Consider the following 23549-nt stretch of genomic DNA (forward strand, 5'->3'; position numbering starts at 1 on the left):
TGAACTGAGAGAACTCGGTTAACTTTTCTTCCCGAATAGCTTGCTCCAAAGCATCCTTTAGGTCAAAACAGTCCTGAGTCTTGTGACCAAAACCTTTGTCATAGTCACAATACAAGCTTTCGTTCCCTGCCTGTCCTGTCTTTTAGCTGTCGAGGCTTCGACAGGATGCCTTTGTCTACGATCCGTTGGTAGACCTCCACTATGGGTGCCGTGAGGCGAGTGTAGTTTGTGAACTTTCCTACTCAAGGAATTATCTTAAATGAATTTCCCGACGTCGCCTCCTTGGGCGTCTCCTTTGGTCTTTCGGTGTACCCGGGTTGACGAGCTGGCGGGTTGGGTGGCTGCCGCTTATTGGCTGCCACTACCTGACTAACCTTCTCGTCGTTGATGTATTCGCTAGCTATGTTCTAGATCTCTTGCATGGTTCAAACGGGATTGGTGGTGAAGTGTTTCCTGAAGTCCTCATTCAGCAGGCCGTTTGTCAAGCATAAGCTTGCTACCGAGTCTGTTAGGCCATCGATTTCCAGATATTAATCGTTGAACCGGTCGAGAAATTTTCTCGTCGACTCGCTGGCTCGCTGCATGACCCCCAACAGATTGATCGGGTGCTTAGCTTTTGCTATACACGTGGTGAACTGCACTAGAAAACTACGTGAAATGTCTGTGAAACCCGTGATGGACTCTTGCAGGAGCTCGGCACCTGACCAGAGTTACTAGAAAAGCTCGGCACCTGACCGCATCGCCAACTCCCTCCAAGTTCATCTTGGCTTCGAAGGCCGTTAGATGTTCTTGGGGGTCCTTCGTCCCATCGTACCTCATGTCCATAAGCTTGTCAAAGTTTTTTGGCAGCCGGACCTTGAGGATCAAGGGATGAAAAGGGGTGGCACCCATGATGATGGGGTCGCGTCTTCTCCTTGCTCTATCTCTCGTGGTCACCCCGTGGCCTTCCGACCTGTCGCGGGTGGAACGAGACCGAGTGTCGGCTCGCTCTCTCTCGTCCCTCCTAGGGCTTCTTTCCCGGCCTTCCGATCTCCTAGAGGGGGATCGGGTATGGGACAGGCTGGGCCGAGGGTCCTTGCTGTGTTCGGGTCGGTAACGGTTCCTCACCGCTAGCTCTCTTTCTAGATTTTGTACTCGATGGCGGAGTTCTTACATGATCCTTGCACTATTGTCACTCGTCTGCCGAATGGGCATTGCTCGGGAGATTTGGACGGGTCGCTCCGACGGGAGCGTGGTCCCGATGGTTCATGAGAGGAGGCTGCGGAGCCTATCCTGCTTCTCAAACGGGGTCCCCCTCCTCCCCTTCTTCTCCAAGCAGAAAATTATCCATCCTCGCACTAGGTCCCCACAGACGCTGCCAATGTTCGTCTGCTCGGATATTCGGAGTGTCCGGTCGGGTTGTGGCTGGAGCAGAGACGTGAAGGGGCCAGGACCTAAGCGCGAACTCGGATGAAGGCGCTTGGCTATGACGTTGATTGGATGGCGGGTGGGGGCCACCTGTAAGGACTCCGACACTCAAGTCAGTATTCGTACGAAAAAGGTGGCTAATTAGAGTAAGATGGATGACATACCTGTGGGGAGGGGTAGGTCCCTCCTCATTTATATTCTGTACTCGGGTAAGCCCCTCGTGATCAGGCCCACCTTCTTAGAAGCTTCCACTAGTTGTCCAAGTTTCTCGTGGAAGGGTGAGGCGACACGCAGGTAGCCTCTTGGCTCGAGTCAACGAACCCGTTGGGTCGAGAGTTTGTGACCGAACTCAGAGTATTAGTGGACTGGGTCGGAACAAAATCAATCTCTAATTTATCTACAAAAATCAAATTCAAAATATTAGAAAAGCAAAAAAAATAAAAAAAAAAATAAAAAAACAAGTTACAACTTACAACCAAAATAACACATTATCAAATTTGTTTTCTACGTACCTGAAATTAAACTTTGCCTCAAACCTAATCTTAGACAACTACTAGCAGAATCAATTTTAGGATTGACCTGCACAAATAAATAACAAAAAAATTGGAAAAAAAATGAAATTAAGATAATAAATTGTTTATAATTTAACTAAAAACTTTATATTCAAATTTTAGAAATAATTTTTTTTATAAATATATATAATGAAGAATATTTGAAAAAAAATTATATACTAATTCTTTCTATATGGATATAGAAGTATTGAAATAGATTTACATATTATATAGGATAGATATGGCCGAACGACTAATCGTATGAACCAAAATTAAATAACATATTCATATCCATATTTATAATTATAATGATTATTATAAATTGAATTTTAATTTTAATTTTCGTTTCTCTGGGATCGCATCTCACTCCGCAGTCTGCAGCTCTAAAATCCCCCAAAAGGTTTTCCTTCCTTCTTTCCATCTTTCGATTTATTCCCTCTTCAAGTTGACCTTTTCTCTCCTCTTTCTCTGATTTTTTTATTGCCCAATTTTTGCCCCTTGATTCTCTGCCTTTGCCTTGGTGTAATCCTGGATCTCCTTGATTTGGAGATTCGATTTACTTATTCAATTTTCATCTTTCTGCTGGTCACTGGTTTGGTAGGGTTCCTATTTGATTTAACATTCGTTTTGGTGAATTTATGCTCTGGATTCACCAATTCATTGTTTATTTTGCTTTTGTTAATGTGGAATCTAGCTTGGCAAGGGGAATTCCGGAGTGCATTTTCGAATTTTTGTTTTCTGGTTTCCTTGTAGAAAATTTCATCCGTTTTCAATAGCCTTGTGTAGAATCTTTGATCCTGTTTTTTCGTTCCATGCGTTTTGTGTAACAGTGTAGAATTCTGCAGGATTATCTGATGGAAGATTATAGTGTTTTACTATTGAGTGATGAGATGTAACTGGATTCAACCCTTGCAGGTCTAATAACATTGTAAGAGGTTGCTGAGTGTAGTAAGCAACCATGGCTGCTTCAGAGGAGAACAGTGCACTGTTCCCAATTTTCATATTGACCATAATGGCCATCCCCATTGTGCCCTATACAATTACCAAGTTATGCCGTGCTGCCACCAAAAAATCAAAGAGTATTCACTGTCATTGCTCTGAATGTTCAAAATCCGGGAAGTACCGTAAATCAATATTCAAGAGGGTGAGATAATTTTTGCTCCCTGTGTTGTTCTTCTTGTTGGGTTTTTTATTTAGTTGTGACATATGATTTAAATGTTGCAGATTTCGAGTGTCTCAACATGTAGTAACTTCACATTGTTGCTGCTTTGGGTGGTCATGATTATTCTGGTTTACTACATAAAGTCTATGAGTGGAGAGGTAAGCAATTATATATAAGTATAAGTATTCTACTTCATGAGATTCATGTTCGGTATTGAGGGATCTTATATTCATTGTAGAACACTTTTCTTATTGGTTGAGTGATCAAATATATGGGTCATGGATTCTGAACTTTCTCGGGTAAATTTATGCAGATTCAAGTTTTTGATCCATTTAGCATTCTTGGGTTAGAGCCTGGAGCACCAGAGTCTGAAATAAAGAAAAAATATAGGAGACTTTCTATTCAATACCATCCTGATAAAAATCCAGATCCAGGTTGAAGGTGTTTTAGTTTATTGCATGCTTCTTATAGTTGCAAACTTTCATGTTTGCAAGAAGTTGGACCTCCTGTAAGTTCCCTTGTAATTGGTAATTTTTCTGTTCTTTTATTTCAGAGGCTCACAAGTATTTTGTTGAGTACATTGCCAAGGCTTATCAAGCTCTGACAGATCCTGCAGCACGTGAAAACTATGAAAAATATGGCCATCCTGATGGCAGACAGGTAAATAAACTGAATATTATGGAAAAATGCTCAGTGGCTTGTTGTCTTTCTGCTTACATGTTAGCAAAAAAACAATATTTCGTTGTAGGGATTTCAAATGGGCATAGCACTCCCTCAATTCCTGCTAAATATTGATGGAGCATCTGGTGGCATACTTCTGCTTTGGATTGTTGGCGTGTGTATTCTCTTGCCATTGGTTATTGCTGTAATTTATCTCTCCAGATCATCGAAGTATACTGGCAACTATGTGATGCATCAAACACTGTCCACTTACTATTACCTTATGAAGCCTTCTTTGGCTCCCAGGTAAACTCATATTTTGTGCCAGTTAAGCTCCATCTGGCTTTCGATCCGTAGCTTATCCTGTGTTGATATGTAAGACCCCACATTATTGTATGCTGTAAGATATTGGCTGCTCAGTTTATTATCTTTTTCCTTTCATGGATATTTATTATATTTTTAAGTTAGCTTGAAGTGCAATGAGAAATATCATGTTAATTAGTAAATGACTGCTTGTGTAAAACTAAATTATATTTTAAAATTTAAATCCCTTTCGATGCTGACTTACCAGACTGAATTGCACCGCAATGTTGATGAAAAAGTTAATTGAAACAATTGTCAAACAGAGGAGAAAACAGTGAAGCAATAAGTTCTTTTAGTTGATCAATTTGCATGATACTAGTTATATATAAGGATAATGGTATTTGATAATATCATGGCTTCCTTTTCTTTCCTTGTAAATTATTTGTTTTCTTGTTTCCTTGAAGTTGAAACTTCTCTTTTTGTTTCTGTTTTTTTGTCTTTTTAATATCTGCGGCTACTGTGTGATACAGCAAAGTCATGGATGTCTTCATAAAGGCTGCTGAATATATGGAAATTCCAGTTCGTAGGACCGATGACGAACCTCTTCAAAAGCTCTTTATGTTAGTGAGGAGTGAGCTGAACCTTGACCTCAAGAACATTAAGCAGGAGCAAGCTAAGTTTTGGAAGCAGCATCCTCCACTGGTTAAGGTACCTTATACCAATAATGCGTTGTGTTCAGATTCTCAAGGCCCATTATGTGCTAACTTTGTATGCTATTTTCTTTCAGACTGAGTTATTAGTTCAAGCTCAGTTGACCCGAGAATTCGCAGCCTTGTCACCATCTCTACAAAGTGATTTTAAGCGAATTTTAGAAACAGCACCCCGCCTTCTTGAAGAATTAATGAAGGTGACTTTTTAATCGAGTCTTAAAGGTTCAATGTTCATTCTTTCTCTATCATGCTGTTCCCCTTAGGCTTCAGATTTGCATCATCTTGTACGGCATTGCAATTAATTATAAAAGTTAAGGGTGATTTCTTCCATGTGCTGATATCTGGTGGTCCTACCAAAAGGTTTATTCTTCACCGAGTCCAGAGACACGTCACATGCCTCAGCATGTAAAATGGATAATATATAGGATCTGCCCTATTGACAACTTAGCATATAAACATGGTTAACCTTTAGATATGAACTGATAATATACTTTCTTTTTCTGCACTTATGCAAGATGGGAGAAAGTTATTTGCTAAGGTGTAGATAAATGGATTTATTCAAATATAACATTGTAGTTATGCTAATATTTCTTGACTTAATCTTATGTGAATTGTGCTTTCTCTTGTTGATGGATTTATATAAATATAAAATAAGTTGTAGAAATACGAGAATGAGGGGCATGAGATTTAGTAGTAAATCTAAGATGTATCTATCATGAACAGTGAAACATGCAGATCATCCTCGCATGATGTGGATTTCATTCAACTAAGTTAACATAATAAGAACCATTATGATTACTATGACTAGATGCCATTTCTCAAGTCAGCAATTTTGGCCTGTATATCACAAAATCTAAAGATAATATAATTTTCTTTATGTCTAATTGATTTTCTTCTCATTTTTCACAATTCTAACTTATTTATTGTTTACTATTTTACCTTTTTTCAGTCAATTAAGAGATCTGCCGAGTTTGTTTATTTCTTCTCCATGCTTGTGGACTGGGTTGCCCTTTTTGTTTTTTAGATTTGTTATATGAATCATACAATTCACTATTCGAAATATAAACATACCAATCCACAATTTGATCCCTGATTTGATAACTATGACTTTGTCATGTTCTGTTTTCCAATTCGTGATTCTCTTATATGATGCATGCGATATATTGCCTTTTGAATTTATAGTTTTGAATCCAGATATTTTTGCATCTTGGTAAATCTATTAATGGTCTAATTTTTTTCTTAAAAGATGGCAGTTATACCACGCAATGCTCAGGGGCATGGGTGGCTGAGGCCCGCAATTGGTGTTGTTGAGCTTTCTCAGTGTATCATCCAGGTAATGAATCTAAGCCAAGTATAATATAATGCAGTCATATTTGTGTCTGCCAGTTGTACCTTAAAAACCTAAACCTTAATTTTAGGGAACATATTATTTGGTGTATTATTATTGGTCTTGTTCCTTATTTTCCTTTATCTATGACATAATATCTACCCTTGCATGGTAAGATAATTCTACTAGTAAAATTAGAATCAAAAGCCCCTCCACCTACCCATCAAAAGCATATGTTTTCACAAATTTCACATATTATGTTCCTTATTAAGGGTGTAAGAATATCTATTAGTTTATGATGATTTTGCTTGCTTTGGTTAGTGAACCATTTTTAATTTTTGGCCACTTGAATTTCTTTTGGTGTAAAGCCATTTTCATCTGAAGTTCTTTTTCATCATCTCCGGTACAGGCTGTTCCACTAAGTGCTAGAAAGACTACCGGTGGATCACCAGAAGGCATTGCACCATTTCTGCAGCTGCCACATATTAATGAGACTGTTATTAAGAAGCTAAACCGCAAAGTAAGGGAACATTTTACGTGCAATCTTTATTCAAGTCTGAATGCTTTTGTCTGGGCCTAGATGTTCATATCTGTGATGTTACCTATCATCACAAGGTCTAAAGATCTTGTGGCCACGACTATAGCTCGGTTGCTTTATAAAGAACTTTCATGCTCTTATTGTTGGGGCATCTAACAGTGCTAGTTTACTGCTTGCTGAATGTAATACTATTGAAGTCTGATTTCTGTTTGGTGATCTTGTAATTGACAAATGGAAATTATTTGTTTGGTTGTCATTTTTGATATTTATTGATCCAATCATGCTACATATCCACAAAAAATTAGCTACCAATTAGCCATTTCTTATAGAAAGACATATTTGGAATCTCTTATACTAATATAAACAAGTTTGATTATTAGTTTATTGCAGGTTTAATTATTCTACTATGACAGTTTGATTATTTTAGTGGCTAATTATTTAGTTGGAAAAATGTATAAATCAATTTGTATATACAAATACATAGTGGCGGATTTGGTGGTTAATTTTTAATGTACATGTAGCACTTTTGTTACTGCTCTACTGCAGTTTATTTAAAAAGAAAACTGCAGTTATTTATGCTCAACATATTTTGATAATTAGTGATGGTTCACATATTTAGTGACTGCTATTGGATGTTTAAATGTCTTTGTTTTCCTGGGCCTTACCAATTTTTTTCTTGATTTGCAGAAGGTCAGAACTTTTCAGGAACTTCATGACATGGACTCACAGGAGCGAGCTGATCTGCTTACTCAAACAGCTGGGTTATCTTCATCTGATGTAAAAGACATTGAGATTGTATTGGATATGATGCCTTCCTTGACACTCGAAGTAACTTGCGAGACTGAAGGTGAAGAGGGTATCCAAGAGGGTGACATTGTTACTCTACATGCATGGGTAAATATTAAACGTGGGAATGGCCTGATTGGTGCCCTTCCGCATACACCTTACTACCCATTTCATAAGGAAGAAAATTTCTGGTTCTTGCTTGCGGATTCTGTCTCGAATAATGTGTGGTTTTCTCAGAAGGTTAGTTTCATGGATGAAGCTGCTGCTGTAACTGCTGCTTCTAAGGCAATTGAGGAATCTATGGAGGGTTCAGGAGCAACCGTGAAGGAGACCAGTAGGGCAGTTGCCGAAGCGGTTGACAAGGTTAAGGGAGGAGCTAGATTGGTTATGGGCAAGTTCCAGGCCCCATCCGAAGGGAACTACAATTTGACTTGCTATTGTTTGTGCGACTCTTGGTTGGGCTCCGACACAAGGATAAACTTAAAGCTCAAGGTCTTGAAACGGACTAGAGCCGGCACGAGGGGTGCTGTGTTGGCGGATGAAGGACCTATCATGGAGGATGGAGTTGAGGAGGACGATGATAATGAGGATGGAGAGTATGATGATGACTATGAGAGTGAGTACAGCGAAGACGAGGAAGATGATCAAAATTCAAAGAATAAGCAGCAAGCTGTCAATGGCACCACCAGTAAGCATGGCAAAGCTGCAGAACATTCTAGTTCTGATGAAGAATGAGGAACCAAAATAGAACTATTCATCTATTTGCCCCGCGGTGTTTAGAAGAACCATCAAATGTAATAGTCTCCTATCCATTTTAGTTAACAGTTGGATAGCATTTATACTTGGGCGTTCGTTCTTATCCTAGTTCATCTGATATGGTGCTTAAGCTATCATTTTGTTGGATAAGTTTAAAATGGAAGATAAACTTGAAGATTTAATTTTGATTTAACTTCACTTCAGTGTAAAACATTTTGATACCCCTTTTTTCAACAGGATCTTTAGTTCAATTAACTCGTAGCCGATACTACTAGAATGCCTCCTGCTTATTTTTAATTTTGGGTAATCAGCAACGAGAAATCCGTACTAGGAAATATTGTTTAGGGTTAACTGGAGGTGGATGAGACGAGAGAAGTTAAGCTTTTCAATTAGATTGAGGTGGAATGCAATAAACGCAATCAGAACATCAGATTAATCTTTGAAAATTGTTTTAGCAACTTACCACAACTTACAAAACCAGGTAGAAAATTGTTTTAACTACTTTCATAACTACTATTCTCTAGTCTTTTATATTCCTGTCGCAATGCATTGAGTGACATTTTACTATGGAATAGACGGTGCAAAATAAAAAAAAAAAAACACATTATTTGCCAAGTCCTGCTACGGCTTACAACTAGATAGTTTTTGTTTCGAGGCGTACCTAAACGTACTTATGAATAGTGAGCTTTGTGAATGAAGTCGAAGGTTGCGGTAAAGGTATCCAAGATGGCTTCAGGCCAGCTTTGGAATTATAGGTGAGATACCTGGAAGCGATTTTGATGTTTAAGTAGGTTTTAAGTGAGTCTGATTTAAAAAAAATATCTGAGTGTTGGAGTATTTATAGAGTAGCAAAGTAGGATTTAATTATTCCTTGGAGATAATTTTTGAAAATTATGGGTGATTATTCACTTACAATATGAAAAGTTACTCTATGTCTGAGTTGATTATTATTATCTCTGAGACAATAACCGAAGTAGTGGGAGGAGCATTTAACTTGCTGTCCAAGTTAAGTCGGACACTAGTTTAAGGACCCGTATTCAAGTCAATCCGACCCATGTGGAAGAGATCATGTGGGCTGATTTTCCAATGTTGGACTGGCTTTGTGTAGCGCAATTTTATATGTAGCTTGTCTATCAATGAAAACGTGGACTGAGCTTATATTCAACAGACCCAAGCATAAACAGATGGTAGCGTCATCTATCACCCTACATAACCAACTTGGGTTGGTCGAGTGGTCAGCTCACTCATCCGCTTAAGCAAGTGTCGGGAGTTCGAACCCCGCCTTGTGCATGCAGCAACCCTTTGGCCAGCGGCAGACCCTTAAATGGAGCTCAGATCCGCGACGGATTAGTCCTTAACCTGTCGGGTTGGGGGATACCGTTTGGGTAAACTAAAAAAAAAAAATCTATCACCCTACATTGCGTCTAGAAATACAATCTCATCACTTCACATCATCAGCGAACAGTTCCTTATCATCGTACAATTAAGAGGGAAAAAAATTATGTAAGTATGTAACTAACCTACCTCTTTTAGCAATTATGAGCTCAATATTTTCACAAATTTATCAAATTCTACCTGATAATCAACAATAATAAATTTTCTATTAAAACAATATCAAATACTAATATTAGAATTCCTAAATAGATGGTTAAGTCCCAAAAAATAAAAATACGATGAAAGATCTTTATTGAAATGACATAAATAGAAAATAAAATCAATAACTTTAAAACAAGATATATATATTTGATTTTCATTTTCATGTTCTATTTTCACTTTTAGTGATTTTTATTTTTAAGATTTTTAGGAAAAAAAAGTAAAACAATAAAATCATAGTGTTTTACTCAAATTTTGCTCTATTTTTAATAAAAAATGAGCTTTTTTTATTTAAATAAAATAAACACCTTCCAAAATTATCTGATTCTCCTAAAATATTTTTCAAAAACGCAAATCACCTATACTTAATAATATATAAATCGTCTTTGGACCATGTGGTTTATATAATACTAGTGTTAAATCCGTGCGGCACGGGCTTACATTTTAATTTGACATGATAAATCGAAAATAATATTCTATAATAATAAAATTTTCGAATTTAGTATAACACGATCATCGTCATTATATAATAAACGTACTGAATATGCTGTTTTATCTTTATTCAAAGTAAAATACAAACGAAATCGTTTGAAGTCTATAATATTCTTGAACTATAAGGAAAGATACCTGAAAAAATAATAACATATATAACTATAATAATACCATATCAATTTTACACTAAACTTTATATCAAAAGGCTAATAAAAATTTATCGACAACCTAGTATTTGACTAACCTCATTAGAAAAGCAATTGGCATATGATGTTGTACTCCCTGTTATACATTTCATTTCAAATTTGAAAGTAGAGTTATAGATAAATTAGTTGTATCTACAGTAAATATTTGTACAGTAAGTATTTCTTGTAAAACTCCTCTTTGAACCTCTCCTAGGTGATAACCTCATTTCATTTCCTTATTGCAGCAGACGGTGAGCTCCTTACCACCAGTGTTGTGCTTTCCCAACTAGTTGGTAAGCAGCAAACTCGACTAGTTGATCCCCCGCTGTGCTTGCATTGCCTTCTCTATTGCCTGGAACCAATTATTGGCTTTTGTCGGATTAGTCAATCCTCTAAAAGTAGGAGGAATAACCTTCAGAAATGTTGCCAATGTCATCGGATCTGCAGCTGAGCTTCCTCCAGCTCTGTTACCATTCCCATTTCCGTCCATCCTTCCCATCGCTTGGTTGACAGCCGCCACATTAGCTTGCATAGTGTTGATAAGTTGGGTCATTGCAGCCAGAAATTTAGCTTGATTGCCAGTAGGAGCGGGTTCCTCATTTCCTCTCCGTCTGCGACCCCGTCCACGAGTTGCTATTTCAGGTCCTATCCACACAAAATAAGTGATATCAATGTGATCAGTCTCAATATCTCAAGTTAAGTACTTCAATTCCCCAAAAGTATACTCACAGACTTTATGCTAAACGTATCAGACAGATATCTTAAATACCACAGGCACAATTCAGAGTATGCATTAAAGCATAAGCAGTCCATCCCTCAAACTCACGAGGACGAACTGCTCTGATACCATAATGTAACACCCTAATATTCAAATTCTTATGCTCGAGTCATAAGTCAATGATATTACGGTGGTACGACTCTCAGGTGGATTATAATACATACATACATATATATATATATATATATATATATATATATATAATTGAAAGGAAGTATAAATCGAGAAGCCTGAAAAGAGTGAAAATAAAACTGCAAAGTCGTAACACTCACGTATCGACAATTAGAAGACAAAGCGTGAATTGAAAACGATATGAAGATTTAGCCATAAAGAAGAGTAAAAATAAGACAAAGTATAGTTATATAACATAAGTAAATAGCCACTATTTCGAGGGTTATCTGAAACTGGAGGTCGATCTCGGACGAGATCTTCTGTACTGGTCAGAGATAACGTGTCCGGCTGGCTGATGGCGGTCGGAGCTGTTGTATCCAACTTGTTGGATTTATAGCATTGCTGATCCTTGGTCACCGAAGGGTGGGGGGTACCTGCAAGAGACTCCGATGCTTAAGTTAGCACGGGTATTAAGCAGGTTTTATGTAGAATCAGAGTATGAGTTATACCTGGGTGCTCCAGTGTATTTATAGTAGTGTGGGCTGACCTTTCTGATAAGATGAGTTAGTTATCTTATCTTATTTTATCCTGTTTTGGATGAAGTCAGCTTATCTTCAAGGGAACCGCCTTTATCTCTATAGGCTTGGATTGCCTTTGGATTTGGGTCGTGTTCCTTTATTTGGGCCCTTTATTGGGCTTTCCTGTCGATTTGGCCGAGCTCTTTAGAAGAGGTCGGGTAGTCTGACCTGAAGAGGTCGGTCGCTTTGTCACCAATCATCCCGGGTCGGGTAGCTCAACCCAGGGTATGAACAGTGCCCCTGCTTGAGCTTGGTCTTCTTTTTTCAGGTCGAGTCCTTTGACTTCGATCCTTCTTTAGTGAAACCGAGTTCAAGCATTTTGTCGATTTCTTCCTTTTGTAGACTCTTTTTGAATGTAAAACGTTTTCCTCTAAAAGCGCGCGCTTTTATATCAGCGCTTTGTTTTTTGGGAATGTGAGAGGGTTTAATACCTTCATTAATTGGTATTAATTGCCCCGTTTTCTCTTGGATTTTATTTTGAATCTCTCAATAAAAAAATGGTTTCTCTTCTTCGCTCTTCTTCGTAACTTCTTCCTTTACTCTCTCATTTTCTGTTTCTTTCGTAGTTCCTTCCCGTAACGCCTGTTCTGCTACTGCTTTCTGAGGAAGAGGGGTGATTTCCTGATTTCTCCTTCTATCTTTGCAGTTTTCTGCTTCGAGGGGTGGCTTTGGTGCTTCTTCTCTTCAGCTTCCTTTTTATTTTCCAGGTTCGATTTTCTTCCTCTGTTTCTTTATATGTCTGTTTTTTGAATTTTGCTCAGAGAAAGTTTGAATCTTTTCTGCTTTTACTGTACCTGATGTGTTCTGGAATTTCTTCGTTTTTGGTGTGAATCTTTTTTCTTTTCTTGTTGCCTGAATCTAAAAATTGGGGCTTTTGCATGTTTGTTGTTGTTTCTGCTTGTGCCTTTGATGGTGGTTTTGCTTGATTCTGAAAAAGTTTGCGTCTTTGGTGATTTTCTGCTGGGCATTTTTGATTTTGACAATGCTTTGGCTGATAGACTGTAGAAAGGTAGTGACTTTGTGTTTTTTACTTCCTTTGTTTTCGTTTGAAACCTTATTTTCTTCTTTTTTGATGAGTGCTGGGACATAAGCTGTAGAATTTTCTTGAAACCTTGCTTTGTTACTGCCTCCAAAGGATGCCCCAGGGATTTGGTTTGAGTCTTGGGATTTTTCTTTCCTGTTTGTTCGTCTGTCGAGTTATTTTGCCCCTCATCCGAGATGTTTTGTTAGTAATCCACTCTTCTTTTCTTATTGTAGGATTTAGTTGGCCTCATGTCTTCTCGCAATAACGTTGTAGAGATGTCTTCCCAGGTTCCCGAGGGCATGGCCGATTGGGTGGACTCGATGGTTCTTATGTGTGTCTCTTTGGTTGATTCCGAGTTTTGCGCGCAGTTTAGGCAGTTTTATAGGGTCTGTAGTAATCCTGGTGATGAGAAGAATTATGAACTTGTCCCTCCTTCTTCTGAGGAGAGAGTTTGTTTCTCTACTCGGGTTGTTAATGATCTCCCTTTTTTCTATGCTTATGACTTCTTCTTTGGTCAGTTGGGTATCACCCTTCCTTTTACTGAGTTTGAGACCGACCTGTTATGATCTTGTAATGTTGCTCCCTCTCAACTTCACCCTAATTCCTGGGGTTTCATTAAAATTTTTCAATTGTTGTGTAATGGTTTTGGTATCCCTGCCTCGCAATCTCTCTTTTTCTACCTATTTGTCTTGACAAAGCCTGGAGTAGTAAAAAAGAATGCAGCGTGGGTCTCCTTCCGATCTTCCCAGGGAAAGAAGGTCTTTTCCATGTTTGATGAATCGTTTCGCGATTTTAAGAACTATTTTTTCAAGGTCCGAGCTGTTGAAGGAGCTCGACCCTTTTTCCTGGATGAGAATGATGAGCCCGCCTTTCCCTTGGAATGGCAAAAAGATGTGAGAGTGTCCAGATATACGTGGGAAATGTTGGATGAGGCTGAGCGAGCTTTTGTGACTGTCTTGGAAGAACACTGGGGTCAATCCCCCTATCTTGATACAAAGAAATTTTTAACCAATCCCTTTCTTCTTCAAACTGAGCTGGGTATTTTGCGTTTCATTTGTTATCTGTTTATATTGCTTGTGAATGCCTTTCTGACTTGTAGCTTAATTTCTTACTGTTGTGTCTTATTTGCAGAGGCGATGAAGAATAATGAATCCACGAAGGCTTTTAAGAGGGCACAGAAGGCGACTGCTGCCATAAACATCTCGGCTAAGGCGGCCGGGGAGGGATCTTCCCAAGTGCGTGTGAAGCCGTCCATGCCGAGTTCTCCTGGGATGAGGAAGGTGATCCCTACTCCCCGAGTTCATCTGGCTGACCCTCTTCCAACTTCTGCTGCTCTTTCTGTCGCTCCTCCTAATAAGAAACAAAAAACAGTTGAGCCCTTCGACCTCGATGCTCCCGACTTTAATGCTATTGAATTTGTAGATCAGCAAATTGGCCCCTATGGTGCCCTTTCTATGGACGATGTGTCCATCCTTCATCATTTGAAATTTATGACCCGAAACAGCATAAAGATGGCATATATGGGGCTGCTCTGCACCGAACTGCTCAGAACCTACCTCTCCATGCCACCAAAGCATTTATGGAGGAGGCAAAGCAAGAGTTCGACCGGATGAAGGGGCTGAAGGAGGAGCTCGAGGTGAAGGTGGCCAAGCTGGAAAAAGATCTAGAGAACGAGAAGGCGAGTTCCCTTTCTCTGGCAGCTTCTGTGCGGTTGGCTGAGGACACGGCAATGATGCATAAGGATAGTTACGTTACGTCCTATCGGGAGGTGTTGCGCCTGAGGGGGGAGCTGGAGAGTGCCCGGGAAGATTATTCTGAACTTCAAGGTCATCTTGTTGGCAGCGTGACTGTTGCTTATGAGAACCTGAAGGTGCAAGTTCGGGTTATTGCTCCCGAGGCTGACCTGACCCTCTTCTGCCTGGATAATGTTGTCAAGGATGACAAGATTGTCCCTGATGACGAGGATGATGATAATTTCGAACTTCCCCCTGTGTCCTCTGCTAAGGTGTCGACTTCTGCTGTTCCTACCGAGGTCGACCCTCCCGCCTCTGATCCTGACTGCCAGATCTTAAACCGAGATGACAGTACTGTGGATGCTGTTCCTCTCCAGACTCGCCTTCCGTCTCCTGCTAAAAAGTCTTCTGACCCTTAGCTTCATTTATTCTGGATATTTATATAGTTGGCCCGGCTTGTGGGCTTTTTAAACTCTTTATGTTTTGTTAACTGCTGACACTTTCTTGTTGCTTGCCTAGCAACTTTTATTTTTGAAAAACAAAAGGTAGCTCGCTTAGCTTTTTAAGGTAGGTTTTGGTGGCCTCCAAGGCTTTTATAACTTTTTGTAGACTATATCATGCTTTTTGTGCTTGATTTGGTATCTCTTCTGTTTTCTGAGAATGTTGGAACCTTGCAGCTCGACCTTTTTGGATTTGCTTTGTACTTTTGTAGCTTGAATCCTTTGTGGTTGTGGTTATGTGGGTCTAACTTGTTTTTCGGTTTTTTCGCTCTTGCTTGTATTTCTGTCGATCTATAACCGATTTCTTCAAGTTAGTCTTCCATGTTGTTTTGGTAGTCCTGTTGCGGTTTTCTCAGGGGTTACCTTTGTAACTTGCTTTGTAGTAGGGCGACTTCTTTACGTCGTTCTTTTCTAAGTTTTTTGTAATCCTCTTTCTTGGATCTTTGTCAGATCTCTTTCAGGGATTACTTTTATAACTTTTTAGTAGTAGGAGTCCGACTTCGTTATATCGGTCTCTTTTAAGTTATTTTTGCAGATAACTTTTTAGTAGTAGGAGTCCGACTTCGTTATATCGGTCTCCTTTAAGTTATTTTTGCAAATAAATTTTTAGTAGTAGGAGTCCGACTTCGTTATGTCGGTCTCCTTTAAGTTATTTTTGTAGTCCTCTTTTTTGGACCTGTGTCAGGTCTCTTTCGGGGACTACTTGTATAAATTTTTAGTTTTGGGCTGACTTTGTTATGTCGGGCCCTTCTAAGTTAAAGTAATCCTCTTTAATAGGATTGGCCAGACCTCTTTCCAGGGTTTACTTATAACTTGGGTTGACTTGGTCCGACTTCTTAATGTCGGCCAGTCTTTAAGTTATTATTTTAGCAATCCGTAAGACCTCGTCAGGTTCTTTTTTAGATCACTTTCGATAACTTCTTACATTATTCTGTGTTCATCTTTGCCGATTTGTAGAAAGTGGTTATCATCTCTAGATCGTCCTTTGGGTGAATCGCGTTTTCACCTTTATCGGACGGTTATCTTCATCGTGATCGTGCAGTGAAATTATTTTTTCACTTTCTGCCGATCTGTTGCTTTATAATCGGACGATGAATACTTTAGATTAATGCGTCTTGAAATCTTGTAGAATATCTAAAATATATATTTATTCAAAGGAAAGTGCAAATATGTACATGTGAGAATTTTTCATCCCTTTATGTCGAATAGTGTTTGAGTCTCAACTTGGTGCCTCATTAAAAAATCTTTTCAGGAAAAAGAGTGCATCCAATAGTGAGATCTTTTACTTTTCTAGCTGTAGTACCTTCTTAGGTTGCAGGCGTGCCATGATCTGGGAAGCTCTCATCAATCGAGTTCGGACAGTCTGTAGTAGCCCTTTCCGAGTACTTTTACAACTCGGTAGGGTCCTTTCCAGTTTGCTGCCAACTTTTCTTCTCCTGGTCGAGTTGTTCCAATATCATTTCGGATTAGGATGAGGTCTTTCTCCGTGAAACTTCTTGGCACTACCTTTTGATTATATCTGGAAGCCATTCGACGTTTTAGTGCTTCTTCCCTGATCCGAGCTCTTTCCTGAATTTCAGGTAGTAGGTCGAGTTCTTCCTTCTGAAGTTGAGAGTTGGCCTTTTCATTGTAGTGGACTACTCTGGGTGACCCTTCCTCGATCTCTACTGGGATCATTGCCTCCACTCCGTATGCTAGTCGAAAGGGTGATTCATTTGTCGTGGAGTGTGGCGTTGTTCGATATGCCCATAGGATTTGCGGAAGTTCTTTGGCCCAAGCTCCCTTTGCATCTTGTAGTCTCCGTTTTAACCCTGCCAATATGACTTTGTTGGCAGCTTCGGCCTGTCCATTGGCTTGAGGGTGTTCGACGGAGGTGAACTGGTGCTTTATATTCAAGTCGTCTACTAGTCTCCTGAAGCCTGCGTCTGTGAATTGAGTGCCATTGTCTGTGGTTATGGAGTATGGAACCCCGAACCTCGTGACAATATTCCTGTATAGGAATTTCCAACTTCTTTGAGCGGCGACACTGGCTAGGGGCTCTGCCTCAATCCATTTTGTAAAATAGTCTACTCCGACTATGAGAAATTTTACTTGTCCTGATCCCTGGGGAAAGGGTCCGAGAAGATCAAGTCTCCATTTTGCAAATGGCCAGGGCGAGGTTACACTGATGAGCTCTTCTGGCGGGGCGATGTGGAAGTTGGCATGTTTTTGACATGGTGGACATGTCTTTACAAATTCTATAGCTTCCTTCTGTAGGGTTGGCCAATAAAATCCCGCTCGAAGTACTTTTTTGGCAAGAGCTCGTGCTCCGAGATGATTGCCGCACATGCCGCCGTGTACTTCTTCTAACACTTCCTTTGTGTTGTTGGTCAGCACGCATTTAACTAATGGTATTGAGATCCCTCTTTTGTACAGGATGTTGTTTATAATAGTGTAGTACTGTGCCTCCCTTTTTAATCTTTTCGCCTCTTTTTCCTCCGTGGGGAGTGTCTCTGCTTTGAGGTAGTTAATTATGGGGGTCATCCATCCTTGGTCCTGACTTGTGATGGCTAGGATTTTTTCTGCTTCCGATATTGACGGGTTCTGTAGCATTTCCTGGATGAGGCTTCTATTATTGCCCCCTGGTTTGGTGCTGGCTAATTTTGAGAGTGCGTCAGCTCGGGCATTTTGCTCACGGGGTATGTGGTAGATTTTATATTCCCCGAGTTGTCCGAGCTGTTCCTTGGTTTTATCCAAATACTTTTTCATGGTGAGATCTTTGGCTTGATAGCTCCCTGTTATCTACGAGGTGACTACTTGTGAATCGCTGTAAATGTTGAGTTTTTTAGCTCCAACCTCTGTAGCCAGCTTCAAACCGGCTAATAACGCTTCGTATTCCGCCTGGTTGTTTGAGGCCGGGAACCCGAACTTGAGGGAGAGCTCAACTTGGGTTCCTTGGTTGCTTTCTATTATCACGCCTGCGCCGCTTCCAGTCTTATTTGAAGAACCGTCCACGTAGAGATTCTATTCTGTGGGAGTCTCCAAGGCATCTGTGAATTCTGCGATAAAATTGGCTAGGTACTGTGATTTAGTGGCCATCCGAGCTTCATATTGGAGGTCAAATTTTGATAACTCGACTGCCCATTGTAAAATTATGCCTGCTAAATCTGTTTTCTGCAATATTCCTTTTATGGGCTGGTTGGTTCGAACCTTAATGGTGTGAGCCTGGAAGTACGGGTGAAGTTGTCGAGATGTTAGAATGAGAGTATAGGCAAACTTTTCTATTTTCTGGTAGTTCAGCTCGGATCCCTGTAGTGCTTTGCTAATGAAGTAGACGGGTTGTTACCCATTTTCGTCTTCTCTGACTAGTGCTGAGGCTATTGCCTGGCTTCCTACTGCGAGATATAGTACGAGTGGTTCTCCTTCTCGTGGTCGAGATAAGATAGGTAGTCGACCTAAGAACTCCTTGAAGTCTTGGAAGGCTTTTTCGCATTCTATCGTCTATTCGAACTGTTTTCCCTTCCTTAAAGTAGCATAGAAGAGGAGAGATCTTATCGCTGCCCCTGCTAAGAATTTGGATAGGGCGGCCAATCTCCCGTTGAGTTGCTGCACTTCTTTGACACAGGTCGGGCTCTTCATGTTGAGTATGGCTTGGCATTTATCCGGGTTTGCTTCAATTCCTCTTTGTGTGAGCATGAAACCTAGGAATTTGCCTGCTTCTACCACAAAGGTGCATTTTGCCGGATTAAGTCGCATGTCGTGCTTCCTTATGGTGTCAAACACTTGAGCCAGGTCGGACAATAATGTATCTTCGCTTTGTGTCTTTATCAACATGTCGTCCACATAGACTTCCATGATCTTTCCAATATGGTCTGAGAAGACTTTATTCATTAGCCTTTGATAAGTAGCTCCTGCGTTCTTGAGACCGAAGGGCATTACGATGTACCAGTAATTTACTTTTGGCATTAAAAACGAGGTCTTTTCTTGATCTGGTGGATACATGGGGATTTGGTTGTATCCCGAGTATGCGTCCATAAACGAGAGGTATCTATATCCAGAGGAAGCATCTACCAGAGCGTCGATACTTGGGAGTGGGTAAGGATCTTTTGGGCAGGCTTTGTTGAGATCGGTGTAATCGGTACACATTCGCCACTTCCTATTTGATTTTTTTTACCAAGACGACGTTGGCTAGCCATAATGGATACTTGACTTCTCTTATGAATCCTGCCTCCAGTAGTGCCTGTACTTGCTCTTCCACCGCTTGGGATTGCTCTGGCCCAAGTTTTCTTTGTTTCTACTGCACCGGCCGAGATCCTGGGTAGACCGCCAACTTGTGGCACATTAGCTTGGGGTCTATACCTGGCATATCTTCGGCTTTCCATGCGAAGAGATCGACATTATCGCGTAAGAATTATATCAGTAATTCTTTTGAGTCTCCTCTTAGGATCGTTCCGATATTAGTTGTTTTGTCCGAGGTGTCTCCGATCTGAACCTTCTCTATCTCGCCTTCCGGCTGCGGACGGAGTTCTTCTCGTCGCTGAACTCCGCCAAGCTCAATTGTATGAAACTCTTCTCCTCTGCCTCTGAGGTTTAGACTTTCGTTATAACAGCGGCGTGCCATCTTTTGATCTGCTTTTACCGTGGCTATCCCCTCTGTAGTTGGGAATTTCATGCATAGATGTGGAGTTGAGACTATTGCGCCGAGTTGATTGAGTGTTGTCCGACCTATTAGGGCATTGTAGGCTGAACTTACGTCGACCACGATGTAGTCTATCTTGAGGGTCCTAGATTGATTCTCTTTTTCGAAGGTTGTGTGTAGCGATACGTATCCCAGTGGTTGTACCGGGGTATCTCCTAGCCCGAACAGACTATTCGGGTATGCTCTAAGCTCCTTTTCGTCTAAGCCGGGTTTGTCGAAGGCTGTTTTGAATAAGATGTCAGCAGAACTCCCTTGGTCTACTAATGTGCGGTGTAGATTGGCGTTTGCCAGTATGATAGTGATGACCATGGGGTCGTCGTGTCCCGAGATGATGCCGGATGCGTCCTCTTTAGTGAATGTTATCGCAGGGATGTCAGGTACTTCCTCCTTTCCCTCGACATGATATACTTCTTTGAAATATCTTTTTCGGGATGATTTGGAGATCCCGCCTCCTGCAAATCCCCCGTGTATCATGTGGACGTGTCTTTCTGGTGTCCGAGGTGATCGCTCAGCTCGTCCGTCATCTTCGTCCCTTCGTCTCTTTCTTTGGTCATCATCTCGGGTAGCCAGAAAGCGATCTAATCTTCCTTCTCTCACCAATTTTTCTATGATATTCTTTAAGTCGAAGCACTTGTTGGTGGAGTGCCCTCGAACTCGGTGGTATTCACAATATTCCTTCCGGTTTCCTCCTCCTCTTTTGCCTTTGAGTGGCTGTGTTGGGGGAATTTTCTCCATATGGCAGACTTCTTTGTATACATCGACCAGGGATACTCTGAGAGGAGTGTAATTATGGTATTTTTTGATTTTCTCCCCTTGTCGATCTTCTTTCCTTTTGGATTCCTTGTCTTTGTCTCGGTAGGAGGCCCCGGATTTTGAGGTTTCTCCCAGCCGAGCATTCTCTTCCATGTTGATGTATTTTTCTGCTCGCTCCTGTACTTCATCTAAGGAGGTGGGGTACTTCTTTGATATAGATTGGCTAAAAGGTCCCTCTCGTAGGCCATTGATGAGTCCCATGATGGCGGCCTCTGTTGGTAAACTTTGTATGTCCATACATGTTTTGTTGAATCTTTCCATGTAGTTGCGGAGACTCTCCCGATCTCCTTGCTTGATCCCTAGTAAACTGGGTGCGTGCTTGGCCTTATCATTCTGGATGGAGAATCTGGCCAGGAACTTTTTGGCCAGGTCGTCAAAGTTTGAGATGGACTTTGGAGGTAAGTTGTCGAACCATCTGATCGCTGTCTTCGTGAGGGTTGTTGGAAAAGCTTTGCAGCGAACGGCATCTGAGGCGTCGGTAAGGTACATTCTGCTTCTGAAATTGCTGAGATGATGGTTGGGATCTGTGGTGCCGTCGTACAAAATCATATCTGGGAGTTTGAAGTCTTTTGGAATTTTGGTTTTCATGATTTCCCTGGTGAATGGATCTTGTTCTTTGCGTGAATTTTCCTCAGGAGTAGTCCGAGGAGTTTTCGATTTGAGATCGGCTTCTAATTGCTGTAGTTTTTCTTCCAATTCTCGACGTCGCCGTACCTCTCTTTGTAGATCCTTTCTGATTTCTCGTTGTTGTTGGGTTTCTTTCTCAAGTTGTTTCAAGCGATATTGAAGCACCTCTATTGCTCTCGGATTTGATGAATTTTTGTCTCCATTGGATTCCGGGGTATCGTTTAGTGTGATGTCTGCGTTTTTGTGCGGCGTTCTGTTTTCTAGATCTGAATTGTGGTCGTTGTCATGGCCGTCAGCCATGGTGGTGGGATGACTTCCAGATTCCCTGGCAACGACGCCAATGTTCCGAGAGTTACCTGAAACTGGAGGTCGATCTCGGACGAGATCTTCTGTACTGGTCGGAGATAACATGTCCGGCTGGCTGATGGCGGCCGGAGCTGTTGTATCCGACTTGTTGGATTTACAGCACTGCTGATCCTTGGTCACCGAAGGGTGGGGGGTACCTGCAAGAGACTCCGATGCTTAAGTTAGCACGGGTATTAAGCAGGTTTTATGTAGAATCAGAGTATGAGTTATACCTGGGTGCTCCAGTGTATTTATAGTAGTGTGGGCTGACCTTTCTGATAAGATGAGTTAGTTATCTTATCTTATTTTATCCTGTTTTGGATGAAGTCAGCTTATCTTCAAGGGAACCGCCTTTATCTCTATAGGCTTGGATTGCCATTGGATTTGGGTCGTGTTCCTTTATTTGGGCCCTTAATTGGGCTTTCTTGTCGATTTGGCCGAGCTCTTTAGAAGAGGTCAGGTAGTATGACTTGAAGAGGTCGGTCGCTTTGTCGCCAATCATCCCGGGTCGGGTAGCTCGACCCAGGGTATGAAAAGCCACTAGTCGCGACCCGTGAAGTTTAGGCTGGCTAGGGTACAGTATAAAAGAAGTTGACAACAATATCTCCTAATCACTCCCAAATGATACATAAAGGCCTCTATAGAGTCCCAAAGGAGATCAATACAAAATATAAATTTTCAAAATAAAGGTGGAGAGAATCTAAGCAAAATATATAGTAGAGAATACAAAGGTCTTTGCCATCTCTCAGATGAACCACAACTCACTGCTGAACATATGGACCTGCATCTGAAAAACAATAGATATATACAAAATGAGAACCCCTAACCCATGGTTCCCAGTACGGTAAAAGTGCAAAATAAATGCAATGCACTATAATAAATTTCACTAGGCATCCTAAACTTCCTTTATTCATTTATTCATCTTAGGTTCTCACTAATCCATGAATTACACAACTATTCTAGGGGATACTAAGTCTAGTCAACTCCTCATCTTTCTCTTCTTTCCAAACCTCTTAACACTCAATTCCAAACAAAACCATAGCCAGTAAATTTGAATTTAGTGCTTAAATATCAATTATCTCATCTCTACCTGGAGCAAGTGAAATCACTTCACTGCATCTACCTAGGGAGCTCAAGTTACCTCATTCAATAATCATCATTTTAAATTAATCATCTCATTATTTCATTTCAACAAAAATATCCCTTAGCGTCAACCGACACCAACATGAGGGACCTCTCAGTTGTACAAACACAAGCAATATGATGAGTCCATATTTGACGATAATTTCTGACTTGAATTGGACGGATTTCATCATATAAATTCATAATCATCAAAATAGCATACTTTTGTAATTTCTCTCTAATTTAGACCTAAATGTGAAAACATGTATTTTTGTGCTTTAATTGAGCAATTTAATTCCACTTTTTATTCCATTCGATGCCGTGATGTGTTTTGTGAGTGATTTCAGGTCAATTAGGCAAGAATAGATTGGTAGAAGTGGAAGGAATAAAAAGGGGAGATTTCATGAAGAAAACAAAGGGGAAGCACACAGTCAAGTGCGCGTACGCACAACCTTCTGTGTGTACGCACAAGTGCAAAAACCAGCAAGTGTGTGTACCCACACATCTGTGTGTACGCACAGGTCCCAGCGCGTGACTTCATTATCAAGCACGTGACTTACAATTTTTGGGGCTCTTTGGCCCAATTTTGGAAGGCTGGAGGCTGAATTGAGTGCTATATGAAGGGGACTTCATTCCATATCAAAGCATTAGCTTAGGGAGCTCAGTTTTAGGGTAGAAAAACACATTAGGAGTGTGAGTAGTGTAATATAAAAAATTCTCTCTTAAGGTTTTCTTAATTTTCATTGTAGCATTTTATAGTTAAGTTTTGA

The 23549-nt window shown here is 40.5% G+C and overlaps 1 protein-coding gene across 2 annotated transcripts; it reads left to right on the forward strand.

Moving 5' to 3' along the window:
* Nucleotides 1-2209: 2209 nt before the first annotated feature.
* On the forward strand, nucleotides 2210-8455 carry ATERDJ2A (DnaJ / Sec63 Brl domains-containing protein). Of its 2 annotated transcripts, none has more exons than XM_016333777.3 (11): nucleotides 2210-2358; nucleotides 2874-3102; nucleotides 3183-3278; nucleotides 3434-3554; nucleotides 3674-3780; nucleotides 3869-4086; nucleotides 4614-4791; nucleotides 4871-4990; nucleotides 6040-6126; nucleotides 6530-6640; nucleotides 7346-8455. In XM_016333777.3, exons 2-11 carry the CDS (start codon nucleotides 2917-2919, stop codon nucleotides 8177-8179), a joined length of 2058 nt encoding a protein of 685 aa, XP_016189263.1. In that variant the 5' UTR covers nucleotides 2210-2358; nucleotides 2874-2916; the 3' UTR covers nucleotides 8180-8455. The 2 variants fall into 2 exon arrangements, with proteins under 2 accessions (XP_016189263.1, XP_016189264.1); XM_016333778.3 differs by having other exon boundaries at nucleotides 2303-2555.
* Nucleotides 8456-23549: the final 15094 nt, after the last annotated feature.

This window comes from Arachis ipaensis, chromosome B3 (genome assembly GCF_059453495.1).
Source record: "Arachis ipaensis isolate K30076 ecotype BB chromosome B3, ASM5945349v1, whole genome shotgun sequence".
NCBI classification, from domain to species: Eukaryota; Viridiplantae; Streptophyta; class Magnoliopsida; order Fabales; family Fabaceae; genus Arachis; species Arachis ipaensis.